The following is a 13,668-nucleotide window of genomic DNA, read 5'->3' as shown; positions in this document are numbered from 1 at the left end:
CATAGAGCATCCCACAGGACATCCCATAGAGATCCCATAGAGATCCCATAGAGGTCCCATAGAGATCCCATAGAGATCCCATAGAGGTCCCATAGAGATCCCATAGAGATCCCATAGAGCATCCTATAGAGATCCCATAGAGATCCCATAGAGCATCCCACAGAGATCCCATAGACATCCCATAGAGATCCCACAGAGATCCCATAGACATCCCCTAGAGCATCCCATAGAGCATCCCATAGAGCATCCCATAGAGATCCCATAGACATCCCATAGACATCCCACAGGACATCCCATAGAGATCCCACAGAGATCCCACAGGGCTCTGAGCCTGGGGGGCAGCCAGGAGCTCCAGGGGGGCACAGTGGTCTCGGGGTGACTTTATGGTGCTCAAATCCCCAATTTTGGGGTATCTTGGGGTGACTTTGTGATGGTTTTATCCCAAATCTTGGGGTGACTTCATTATGTTTGTATCCCAAATATTGGGGTGGCTTTAGGATGATTTTATCCCCAATCCTGGGGTGGTTTGGGGATATAAACATCATAATCTTGGGGTGAGTTTCTGATATTTCCATCCCCAGTCCTGGGGTGAGTTTATTATATTTTCATCCCCAGTCTTGGGGTGAGTTTCTGATATTTTTACCCCCAATCTTGGGGTGATTTGTGGTATTTTTACCCCCAGTCCTGGGGTGTTTGTGATATTTTTACCCCCAGTCCTGGGGTGTTTGTGGTATTTTTACCCCCAGTCCTGGGGTGTTTGTGGTATTTTTGCCCCCAGTCCTGGGGTGATTTGTGATATTTTTACCCCCAGTCCTGGGGTGTTTGTGGTATTTTTACCCCCAGTCCTGGGGTGTTTGTGGTATTTTTACCCCCAGTCCTGGGGTGATTTGTGGTATTTTTACCCCCAGTCCTGGGGTGTTTGTGATGCTCATACCCCTCTATGGTGCCTGTACCCCCAGCCTGTTCTGTTGGTGTTGGATATTGAGCTGTGCAGCTTTGGGGATGGTTCCTGGGGGAAGGATAAGGATGGGACAGAAAAGTCTCACAGAAATTTGTCTATAACAAAAAAAAAAAAAATCTGATATAGAAGCTGAAGGAGGAATAAAAATGAAAAGCAAGTTTTGATATAAAAAAAAAGAATTGCAGAGCCAGTTTAACTAAGAAGCCAAAGGGTAAAATGGAGTTGGAAAAGATTTTTATGACTGAGCAAAGAATAAATCCACCTCAAACAAAAGATGAAAAAGATTTTCACAGGCAAACAAGAAAGTCAATGTGACAAATAGAGAAAAGATCTCAGAATTGCCACTGCAAGAAAAGTGAAAAATAAACTTCCAGCTTAAGAACTTTTTGGAAAATAATACCAGGAATCTGGTGATGTCAGTAGATATGATGGGCTACAGGGAATAATAAAAGTATTGATTGGTTCATGTATTAAAAAAAAAAAGTAATTAATGCACTGGAACCAGAACTGGGGCTGAAAAAGCTGCAGGCTGGGCTCTGTCACCTGTGAATTTCTGAATAATTTAAATACAATAAACAGCATTTTAAATAAATTAATTAATTGCTGTATGGTTTAAATACAATAATCAGCATTTTAAATAAATTAATTAATTGCTGCATCATTTAAATACAATAAACAGCATTTTAAATAAATTAATTGTTGTATCATTTGAATACAATAAACAGCATTTTAAATAAATTAATTAATTGCTGTATCATTTAAATACAATGAACAGCATTTTTAATTAATTAATTAATTGCTGTATGGTTTAAATACAATGAACAGCATTTTAAATTAATTAATTGTTGTATCATTTGAATACAATAAACAGCATTTTAAATAATAAATAAATCTCTTCAGAGCAGCAAAGTTTTGCTGTTTAGTGTTGTTCATTTTTGTGCTTTACCTGTTAAATAAACAGGTTTGGTTTTGGTTTTTTTTTTCACTTCTCCCCAAGGAAATATTTCCCACAGGAATTTGGGTTTTCCTCTCCTTTCCCAGTTCATTCCCAGGAAATCAGCACCCCTTGGAAAAAACATTTCATTTTACAACTTTTTCTCCCACTTTTTCTTTTTTTTTTTTTTTGTTGCCAGAAACCCCAAATAACTAAACAACTGTGCAAAAATATATAAATCTATTAAAAAAAAAAAAAAAAATTAGGAATAAACCAGCACCACCAACACAACATTTTAAAGGAGGAACCAGCCCCACACCAAGCTGAAAATAATTAAGAGGCAAAAAAAAAAAAAAAAAATCAGTGGGGGGAAAGAAGGTAATCAGAAAAATATGAATCCTAATTGAAAATTGTTGAAGAACATTTTAACGAGATGCTCCAAAAGCCACAATCCCACAACTGAGGGGGGATTAAAAGGCAAACCTGGCACAGATGGGAGTTAAAGAGGCCATAAAAAACCAGGGGAAAAAGAAAAAAAAAAAAAAAAAAGAAATAAAAAGAAAAAAAGGGGGACATGACAAATGGAATAAAGAGAAAAGCTCAGGCTGACAAAGGGAAATCTGGGGTTGGGATGTGCAGGGCTTGATATGGGAAGCAAGAGAAATTGCTCTGGAGGTTTATCCCTGATTTTTTGGGGGGGAATATTAAAAAAAAAAATTTGAATGGATTCTTGCTCTAAAAGGGGAATTTCTGCAAGTGTCCAAGGGCAGGCTGGAAGGAACAAGCTGGGATAGTTTGGTGGGATTGATGAGATGGGTTCAAGGTCCCTTCCATCCCAAACCACTCAGAGAATCCCTGAAAAACTGTGAAAAAATAAAAAAATCTCAATGCTGTGAAGTGGGAGAGGTCAGGGAATGATGGATTGCAGGTAAAGGAAATTTTGGATGGGCAGATTGTCCAGGTCAGGTGTCCAAGCACAGAAATGTTGGTGGGACTCCACCTGATGGGCTCAGCTCTGACATCCAAATGCCCAAAATTTGGTGCAAAACCTCTCATTTCACACCCCAGCAGATGCCTAGACTGGAAAATTGGGAGTTTTTCCACTGGGAAGATGATTTATAAACACAGGAAGGTTAGTGAGGTGAAAATCCCCAGCCAGGGAACTCAGATTTGCAGTTTAGTGCCACAAAATAAAAAAAATATAAAAAAAAAATCAACCCCAAGAGGCCAAAAAAAGCCAAAAAATTGGGAATTAGATCCAGGTTATTCTCCAGGAGAGGGAATTAGTGACCAGTGCAAAGTACCTGAAGATTTGGAGAGAGCAGCAGACTGAAGAAGATTCTAGCAATAATTTTCCACTGATTGAATCTGCAATCCTTCAGAGAATGAAGGGAACAAACATTAATGAAAGAGAGAACAAAGCAGAAAGAGAGAGAGCAGACAGGCCAGGGAAATTCCTGGAAAGGGGAAGCAAAGAAAACTGAAAAATAAATGGGATTAAGGAATTGAAAGAGAAATTAAACCCAGGGCAAAGTCCTGGGTCAGGGCAACAAATCCAGGCTGGGAGAGCTGGGAATGTTCCCTGGAGAAGGGAAAATCCCAGGGGATGCTCAGAGTCCCTGCAGGGGCTCCAGGAGAGCTGGAATTGGGGACAAGGACACAGGGAATGGCTCCACTGGGAAAGGGGAGATTGGGGAAGGAATTCCTGCCTGGGCTGGGATTCCCAGATTTGCTGCCCCTGGATCCCCCTGAGATGTTTGGAGTGTCCCTGCCATGGATGGGGTGGCTCTGGATGGGATTTCAGGTTTTTCCCAACACAAACCATTCCATGATTCCATGAAATGTCAGAATTTCAAAGCCTGGAGATGAGGAAATCATGATTTTGACACTTGGAGTTGTTTGTGCAAACCCAGAGCTCAGGACTGACAGCACTGCTGAACTCTCAGACTTTGTGAACAATGGAATATTCTCATTTAAAATGAATTTTCCTGTAAAAAGTCTTGTGCTTTGCAAGCTGCCCAAACACTTGGGTCTGGAGTGAGAACAGACAGAGAACCCTTAACCCTGGAAATGGTTTGGTGAGGAAAAAATGTAAATACAGAGAGGAACAAAGAGGGAAAATTCAGAAAAGGGCACAGAGGCCACATCTCACCCTTCAGGCCCCAGCTGATACCAGCCTTGGGATCATTCCCAAAATAAATCCATGGCCCAGACAACCAAAAACCCCTTTCTGACTCAGCCAAGCCCTGGTGCCCCAGGCCACCCTCTCCCCCAGCAGTGAGTCAGAGTTTGACTCCTTTTCCTGTAAGGCAGCAAGTTCAGCACTCCAACAATCTCCAAGCTCCACCAAAATCCATAAACACATTTTATTCCATCCAGGAGAACGCTGAGCTTGTGGCTGCCAGTCAAGAAAAATCCTCTTTGGAAGAGTCCAAAACATCTCCCAGGAGTGGGATGGAGGAGGCTGGAAAATGGGCACCCCAAATATCCATAAAAAGCTGCTAATTATTCCCCGTTTCCATTAACAGCCTGTTAAAAGTGGCTGCTCCCAGGGGTGATTTGGCACCTCTGCAGGAACAGCTCACACAAGGAGCTTTATCAGAGCCCAAATCACACCCCAAACCCTTGGCTGCCCCAGCTGCAGCTCAAATTCCAGCTCCTCTCAGCTGCTGAAATTTGCTCTTGGCCACAAGAATTAAAACAAGCTGGGATCCACAGTTGCTCCGTGGAGGAGCTCAGGTGGCCCTGGATCCCAAAAATGCAGAGCAGGAGCTGCTGGGCACTGCTCAGTGCCCACCCCTGGCCAGGGCTTGTGGCTGGAATTTGGAGTTTTTAGGGGAAATGGATCATTGGGATTGTGAAGGGTTCCCAGGGATGATGCAGTGGATGGATGGATCATCCCTGGAGGTTTTTCATCCACTCCCAAACCCCAGCCCAGCTCTGACCCTCAGCTCCTCCAGCCCTGCTCATTCTGAGCAGTGCTGGGGTCAGAGTTCTTCAAACACAAATCAAACCCCCTTTGATAAATCAATTAAACCCCTCACAAATCCCATTTCCAACACTGATAAAGATTCCAACTTCCCATTTTTGTCCCTCAACTCCTCAACCCCTGCTCATTCTGAGCAGTGCTGGGATCAGAGTTCTTCAAACACAAATCAAACCCCTTTTGATAAATCAATTAAACCCCTCACAAATCCCATTTCCAACACTGATAAAGATTCCAACTTCCCACCTTTGTCCAACTGCCCTGCACAAACTCCAGGGCTCACAGGTGAATTCTGCTGCCTGAGGTGAAGCTCTGCAGGTGGAACCCAACCAAGAAACACCTGCCCTGAGGAGCTCCAGAGGGACTGATCAGCTCAGGGAAAGGATTCCATTGGAATTGCTCAGGGAAATGATTCCATTGGAATTGCTCAGGAAAAAAATCCAATTGGAATTGCTCAGCTCAGGGAAAAGATTCCATTGGAATTGCTCAGCACAGGGAAAAGATTCCATTGGAATTGCTCAGGGAAAAGATTCCATTGGAATTGCTCAGGGAAAGGATTCCATTGGAATTGCTCAGCTCATGGAAGAGATTCCATTGGAATTGCTCAGCACAAGGAAAAGATTCCTTTGGAATTGCTCAGCTCAGGGAAAAGATCCCATTGGAATTGCTCAGGGAAAAGATTCCATTGGAATTGCTCAGGGAAAAGATTCCATTGGAATTGCTCAGGGAAATGATTCCATTGGAATTGCTCAGGGAAGAGATTTCACTGGAATTGCTCAGCACAGGGGAGAGATTCCTTTGGAATCTTCTGCCTGAACTGTTCCATCCCACATCCCAAAAGGAGCAGCAGCTCAGGAGGAAGGGGCAGAGGATCAAGTGAAAATTTCCTTGAGAAGATGCTGCTCCCTCTGTTCCCACGTGGATTTTGGCCATAAGGAAATCCATTCCCTTTGGAGATCCTAAAAGTTCATTAACTCCATCCTATTCAGACACTCTTTGTGCCCTGAGGTGTCTCCAAAGGATCCTGGCAGAGGTTCTGCCTCTGGATCCCTGGGGGTGTCCCAGGCTGGACACTGGGGTGGGATCCCCCTGGGATAGTGGGAAATGGGATGAGATGATCCTTCATGTCCCTTCCCACCCAAACCACTCTGTGGCTCCCTGGATTCTGCAGTCACAGGAACTCTGCAGCTGCCAGACTGTGCCACCCCAAACCAGGGATACCCCACATTCCCCAAGCTCCAAAACCATCAAACTGCATTTTTTGGGAGCAGAAACTCAGCAGTTGTCTCGGGGAGCATCAACCCCTCAGTGGCCATTGCTGATCCTGGTTCCCTACAAGAAAATCCCAAGACCCAGGAGCCCCAGGGGACCTGACCCATGCTCAGGAATGAGCTCCCCATCCCAAAAAGGGGGAGCAGCCCTGCTGAAGGGTCATTTCCTGCTAATTATCCCCATTCCCTGCTCCCAGGGCTGCTCCAGCCTCACAGCCAATAAATGAAACCTTGGGAACAGAAGTGAAATCCCACAGGGCTGAGGAGGGACTTCACCTCTGCAAGGGGTTCCTTCATCTTCCCAAGAATCCCACTGAATCCCAAACCTTCCCTGGAAACCTGCTGGGGATGGGATGAGGGGTGGGAACAGACACCTGAGCTCACCAGGAGATGGGAGGCTAAAAACCAAAAAAAATTCCATTTTACCCCATTTTGAGGATCTCAGGGAGGCAACCCAAGGTGGAATATCTCCAAATAGATCATCACCAACTTTGATATCAGGTGCAGAATAAATTCCTGCCCATGATGTGAGTGACTTCCACCTTCTGCAATTCTGAGGTTTTGCTGTTTCCAGCCTCATCCCCAACCCTGCCAGCTCCCAGCAAACACCCAAGGGGGAATAAAATAGGAAAACACAAATAAAACCAACAGCACCAAGTGATCAGAACCTCCATGGGCAACCCCTCACTGAGAGCAGAAAAATTTAGATCTGGGGACAGTGACCAGCAGGTCCCTCTGAGGCTGGACATTGTTGGTCAGGGAGAATTTCAGAATTCTGACCCCAGGAGAGCTGTGGGGACAGAGAAACTCCAAACTGGGATGGCAGAACTGGGACCATGGGTGTGCAGAGTGACCTGGAGTGTGTGACACCACAGGGGAGCTCAGAGTTTAAGGGTTTAGGATATTTAGGATATTCAGCAATAAATACAAAGCAAGGTGGAGAGTTTAGGGTGGAGGTTTTGTCCTTCTTCTTCACCAGTTTGGGTGATTTTGTGTGATTGGACAGAAAATTCCACATTGTGGGCCATTGGGTTAAAAGTAAAAATAATTTAGGTGTCCTTTCTTAATTGGACAATTTATCCTTAAAAGGCCCTGTAGAGATGGGGCTCCATTTTTAATTAGGGCTCCATTTTTAATTAGGGCTCCATTTTCAGTTTGTTAGCTTGAAGTGCTGCACAGTTTGTAATAGAGATAAAAACCAATAAACATCTGAGTCCCAACAAGAAATTCCCTCTCACACATTTAATCCTGACCCAAAAAAAAAGAAAATAAAATGTGACAGGACATGGTGTGGCACTCATGGATTCTGTCTGATCCCAAAGGTCCTTCCCAACCTTCCCAACCCCATGAGCAGCAGGGTTGGAGGTGACCCACACCAGGTTTTAGCCAGTCCCAAGAGTCCATCCACAATAAATTCTGGAAAACTTCCTGCCTGGTTTAGTTTTGCATCTGCTGCCAAACAGAGCCCAGAGAATTCTATTTGTATCCTGGTATTTGGCAAGGGAAAGGAATATTTCTTAGTGGGAATATATAAAAAAATAAATAAAGACATATGATAAATAAAATATATGAAATGCTAAAAGGAAATAATATAATAAATATAAAATAAAATAATAAAAACATTATATATATATATAAATAAATAATAAACATAAATAAATAAAACCTTCCATTCACACTGAAACATCTCCTGAACATCCCTGTGGGATTAATTCCCAGAGCACCAAAATCCAAAGCTCCAAATGGGAAAAAACCACTGATTACCTGCCAGGATCCCCAGCAGGGACAAGCCAAGCCCCAATCACAGCCTGTACAGCAGCTGGGAAAATGTCCCTGCTCAGAGCTGGACCAGCTCATCAGGGTAATTAGCTGAGAATTAATTAAATGTTCCTCTCTGCAGCTGCAGAGTGTTCATGTGGATCATTCCCTGACTGCACTGGTGATTCCCTGGAATGGGTGTGATCATCAGACCCAACTCCACAGCAGGTGGATTCCATGATCCTTGTGGGTCCCTTCCAACATTCTGCACATCCAGAATTTGCATCTCAAATATTCAGATTTTAGGCTAAAATCCTGAATATTCGTTACAGAATTGTGAAGGTCAATTCATAGCATGAGTCTTTAACCCCACAAAATAATTAAAACATCAGAGGGGAAGAAATGATTCCCATTGCCAGAGGGCAGGGAGAGATGGGGATTTGGGAAGGAATTCCTGCCTGGGCTGGGATTCCCAGATTTGCTGCCCCTGGATCCCTGGGATGATGGTAGGTGTCCCTGGGTGGGAATGGGGTGGGATTTAGGGTCCCAACCCAAACCATTCCAGGATTCTGAGATGGAAGCCATGCCTGGAGATCTGGGGATCTTCCAGAGGTGGATTTGTGTCCCCCTGGCCTCACTCCTGGCTGGAATCCTTTCAGCCCTCAGGGTTCCTTCCCATCCCAGTGTGCCTGAGCAGGGCAGCCCCGAGCCCAAACTTTGGCTCCAAAATGGAAACATTTTGCTGAGCCTCATTCAACAACTCCTGCTGGTGCTGTAGAACCCTGCCCAGCCCTGGAGGAGCTGCAGAGCTCCAACCCTGGAGGAGCTGCAGAGCTCCAACCCTGGAGGGGCTGCAGAGCTCCAACCCTGGAGGAGCTGCAGAGCTCCAGCCCTGGAGGAGCTGCAGAGCTCCAGCCCTAGAAGAGCTGCAGAGCTCCAGCCCTGGAGGAGCTGCAGAGCTCCAACCCTGGAGGAGCTGCAGAGCTCCAACCCTGGAGGAGCTGCAGAGCTCCAGCCCTGGAGGAGCTGCAGAGCTCCAGCCCTGGAGGAGCTGCAGAGCTCCAACCCTGGAGGAGCTGCAGAGCTCCAGCCCTAGAAGAGCTGCAGAGCTCCAGCCCTGGAGGAGCTGCAGAGCTCCAGCCCTGGAGGAGCTGCAGAGCTCCAACCCTGGAGGATCTGCAGAGCTCCAACCCTGGAGGAGCTGCAGAGCTCCAGCCCTGCCTGTCCATCCCTGGAGGGAGCAGGAGCTGCAGGTGATGAACGGTGCTGGAACGTGAGCACGGCTCTGATCCCAAATTCCAACAGCTCAGGACTCACTGAGGGTGCTGAGCAAACAGGGAAAGGAAAAAGGGTCTGGAGAGACTTCAGAGCTTGGGACAGCAGTGTCACAGCTGTCATCTGCTGGAGCCCTGGATCTGTGGAATTCCTGGCACACAAATGGGATCCAGCACAATCCCTTCCCTCTCATCCCAAAACCTCCTTGGGTCCCTCAGCTTCTCCCAAACTGGGTCACTCATGGAAAGAAGAGGGAGAACAGGCTGAGATGTAGCTAAGGAAAGGATCTGGGGCTGATGGAAGATTTTGGCATGCTCATGATTATCTCTCAGAAGGACAAGGTGGAGATGGAGCTCCGTGGAATTCCCAGCACACAAATGGGATCCAGCACAATCCCTTCCCTCTCATCCCAAAACCTCCTTGGGTCCCTCAGCTTCTCCCAAACTGGGTCACTCATGGAAAGCAGCAGAAGAACAGGCTGAGATGCAGCCAAGGAAAGGATTTGAGGCCGATGAAGATCTTGGCACATTGCTCATTATTTCTCAGAAGGACAACGTGGAAATGCAGCTCCATGGAATTCTCAGCAGAAAAATGGGATCCAGCACAATCCCTACCCTCTCATCCTGAGAACTTCTCTGGGTCCCTCAGCTTCTCCTAAATTGGGTCACTTGAGGAGGGAGAACAGGTTGGGATGCAGCCAAGGGAGTGTGGAAAGAATTTGGGGCCGATGGAAGATCTTGGCACATTCCTCGTTTTCTCTCAGAAGGACAATGTGGGAATGGAGCCCCCTGGAATTCTCAGCAGAAAAATGGGATCCAACACAATCCATTCCCCCTCATCCCAAGAACTTCTCTGGATCCCTCAGCTCCTTCCAAACTGGGTCACCTGTGGATGGAGAACATGCTGAGATGGAGCCAAGGGAGTGTGGGAAGGATTTGGGGCCAATGGCTTGGCACATTCCTCGTTTTCTCTCAGAAGAACAACGTGGAAATGGAGCTGCATGGAATTCCCACCAGAAAAATGGGATCCAGCACAATCCCCTCCCTCTCATCAGAACTGGGTCACTCATGGAAAGCAGGAGAAGAAAAGGTTGGGATGGAGCCAAGGAAAGGACGTGGGGCTGATGGAAGATCTTGGCACTCCCTGTTTTCTCTCAGAAGGACAACGTGGAGCTGGAGCTGCACAACTCACAGAGTAACAAATGTCACTTGAGGTGTCCTGGAATTCTTTGAAGCCAGGCTTGGGACATGGCCCAAACCTGTTATAACTGCTGGGAGCTGACAAACCAAGCAGGAGCTGTAGCAGTGGTGGATTTGGTTCATGGGTAAAAGTGGGAATGTGAATGGGATAATCCCAGTTCCTCAAGGTGGAGGAATAATGAGGAATTTTGAGGAATAATGACCCTCCTAACTGCCAGGAATCTGCAGGAAGTTCAGTGATGTCAGAGAGTTCCTGCACACTCAGATCCCTTGATTTTAAATTTTATATTAATTCATCCCCATTTAACTGGACCGAGCAGGATGAGCACAGAACAGCAGGAAAATGAGGAGTGGCTGGAGAAGCACCAAGTTCCACCATGACAGTGGGAGGGAAAGGCTGTGGAGGAGGAGGAGGAGGAAGAAGGAGAAGGAGAAAAAGGAGGAGGAGAAGGAAGGAAGGAGGAGAAGCACTGGCTGAGCATCTCCTAGATGTGGCTGTGGGAATCACAGAATCCCACAATGGTTTGGGTGGGAAGGAACATAAATCCCACCCAGTGCCACCCCTGCCAGGGCAGGGACACCTCCCACTGTCCCAGGTGGCTCCAAACCTCATCCAACCCAGCTCTGAGCCATTTTAAACTTCCAGTTCAGCCTTGAGTGGATCAATTATAGATCCCCACTCCTTGAAGATGCACGAGAGATCAAACAGGAGCTGCTGAGAAGGGAAACCAAGCTGCTCTCCATATGCCCCAGGAAAGGGCCCCCTATAAATAGCAGAGTGGGAACTGAAGTCCCCTTTAGGAACATTGCTGATACAAAGTTGGGTTTGTTCCCAACCTCAGAAGTGAGAAGCAGGAGGAGGAATAAAAGCTGATTGCAATCTGATGGATGGAACTCTCTTATCTCTGTGTTCCCAGAGCAGCTCCATGTGAGAGCAGCTCCCTGTGCAAAACACGAGCTGAGCTCCCACCCAGCAGCTCCCTGGGCTCAGGGACTGCTTCAAGTTGCAAAATATGTCCAGCAATGTGTGTTCTGTCCCATCTGGGTGTGGCAGTGCCCCTGATCTCCTGGCACACATTCTCTGCTCATGGGCATCTTTAAACCAGCTGGGCAATCATCTTTATCTCCCCACAGCCCATCCTCCCTCCAGCAGATATCTCCTGTTCATGGGTCAGGTGTTAAAAACCAGCTGGGGCAGTCATCTTTACCTTTCCATGACCCACCCTTCACCCAGGAGGTATCACCTGTTAATGGGCCATTGTTAAAAACTGGGTGTGGCAGTGAATCTTATCCCTGTGGGGATATCTCCTGTTAATGAGCCATTGTTAAAAACTGGGTGTGGCAGTGAATCTTATCCCTGTGGGAGATATCTCCTGTTCATGGGCCATTGTTAAAAACCAGCTGGGCAATCATCTTCATCTTCCACAGCCCATCCTCCCTCCAGCAGATATCTCCTGTTCATGGCCACTGAGTCCCAGGGCATGGCTGATAAAATTCCATCATCCCACTGGGAGATGCTCCAGCCAGGGCAGGAGCCAAGCCTTTCCTACCCAGAGAAAAACTGACATTTGGAACACCAGAGCAGCCTTTCCACTGGATCCCAGAGGAAAGCCAGAGCCTTGCACATCATCCCTGGAGCTTCAGAGGAAACTGCCCCTTCTCCAGGAGCACTGCTCCAGCTGAGCCACATCTGCCCCTGCAGGAGGATGCAGCACCATGGAATGGGACTGTGCCACCACCCTGACTGACTGACTGTGCCAGCTTGGATTCTGACTCTGGCAGGGCTGGGATTGTTCTGTGTAATACTGCATTGCTATTTTAATTTTCCTAGTGAAGAACTGTTATTCCTAATTCCCGTATCTTTGCCTGAGAGCCCCCTAATTTCAAATTTATAATAATAATGTGGAGGGAGGGGGTTTACATTCTCCATTTCAAAGAGAAGCTCCTGCAGACACCTGTCCTTCAAACCAGGACAGGGACATCCTCTGGCCCAACTCTGCCAAAAACCAACAGCTGAGCTGCAAAACCAGGATGGAATTTTAGGAGATTCCAGCCTTGTGCTTCCCGCCGTGTCCTGCTCTATCCCACAATCTCTCACAAACCCAAATGCCTCCAAGTTTCCCAAAGTGACTCCTGAAGGAGGTTTAGAGATAAAGGCTCTGCAAAGCTCCCCTGAACTCTTCAGGAAGTCTGCAGGGAGCTGGAATGGCTCCAGGGAATGGCGAATAGGCTGTCAGAGGGATAGGGTGGATTTTGGGGTCAGGATGGGATTTTGGGGTCAGGATCAGGAGCTGGACTAATGATCCTTGTCATGGAATATCCTCATGGCAAGGGCTGGAATTAGATGGTCTTTAAGGTCCCTCTCATCCCAGAATTCCACAAGGAATTCCCTGAGCCTTGTCCTGCCCAAGCTGCCCATTGTTCCACATGGAAATTATTTTAGGGAGAGAGCTGGTGGCTCATGGGAATCCTTTAGTGGAGGAGCTCACCTGCTGCACCTGCATGAGCAAAGCTGAGCTGAGGTTCCACAGAGTCCTGAGGCTTGAAAAGAGCCCTAAAATCAGCAGCTCCAAGGATTTCCCAGAGATCCTTCCTCTCCTGGGATGGGGACTCACCCACTGCTCCCTGGAGAAGGAGCAGGAGAGTTTCCATCACCCCAAATTCCACATTGCAGAGTGATGGGAAACACAGTGAGAATGGGAAATGCCTGGGATGAACTCACAGCTGGGAAAAGGGGAAAACAGGGGAAACACAAACCCCACAAACCTTTGGGCAGCCTGGAAATTCGTGGAGAGCCAAAAATCTGCAGGACACCTCGGTGCCCTTTCCCTGAGGCAGCAGGGATGGTGGGAAGGGCAAACCCCTGGAATGTGGGGCTGGAGGGATGGATTCCCTCTGTCAGCTCGTGCCTTTGCACAGAACAAAGATGGAGAGAAAAGGAAATGTTTCCCCAAGCAGCTGCAGCCCTCGGCAGGCTCCGTGTGTGGCTCCACAAACACTCAGGGATGTCCTTGAAGTGGGATCCTGCAGGGAATTCTGAGACTCCCCCCAGCTCCAGCTGCTCCTCTGGGATGGATCCCATGATCTCATCTCTTTTCCCTGGGGAATATTTTCCTTCAGCAGCCCAGGTCAAAGGCAGAGGCGACACCAAGCCCTGACACTGCTCCAAAAACTCTGTGTGGATTTGATGGGGCCGTTCCCAAAATGCTGGAATTCCCTGGATGAGCCCCTTGGAAACCAGGAATGGTGACCCCAACCCCCTGAGGGTCCTGTCAGCAATCCAA

The 13,668-nt window shown here is 47.2% G+C and overlaps 1 protein-coding gene across 3 annotated transcripts in view; it reads right to left on the bottom strand.

The window, feature by feature from the left end:
- The window catches only part of EXOC6B (exocyst complex component 6B), a 171,631-nt gene that overhangs the window by 109,940 nt on the left and 48,023 nt on the right, over window positions 1-13,668 (bottom strand). For 2 of the 3 annotated variants that reach the window (XM_079333105.1, XM_079333107.1), the window contains one exon: window positions 3,200-3,271. The exons of the other annotated variant lie outside the window; for it this stretch is intronic. In XM_079333105.1, the coding sequence (XP_079189231.1) occupies window positions 3,200-3,271 (72 nt within the window). The remainder of the gene's footprint in view (window positions 1-3,199; window positions 3,272-13,668) is intronic. 3 annotated transcript variants of the gene reach the window in all.

This window comes from Erithacus rubecula (assembly GCF_903797595.1).
Source record: "Erithacus rubecula genome assembly, contig: scaffold_141_arrow_ctg1, whole genome shotgun sequence".
NCBI lineage: Eukaryota > Metazoa > Chordata > Aves > Passeriformes > Muscicapidae > Erithacus > Erithacus rubecula.
The sequence above is the reverse complement of the archived record's forward strand: the minus strand, read 5'-3'. Positions and strand labels throughout refer to the sequence as shown.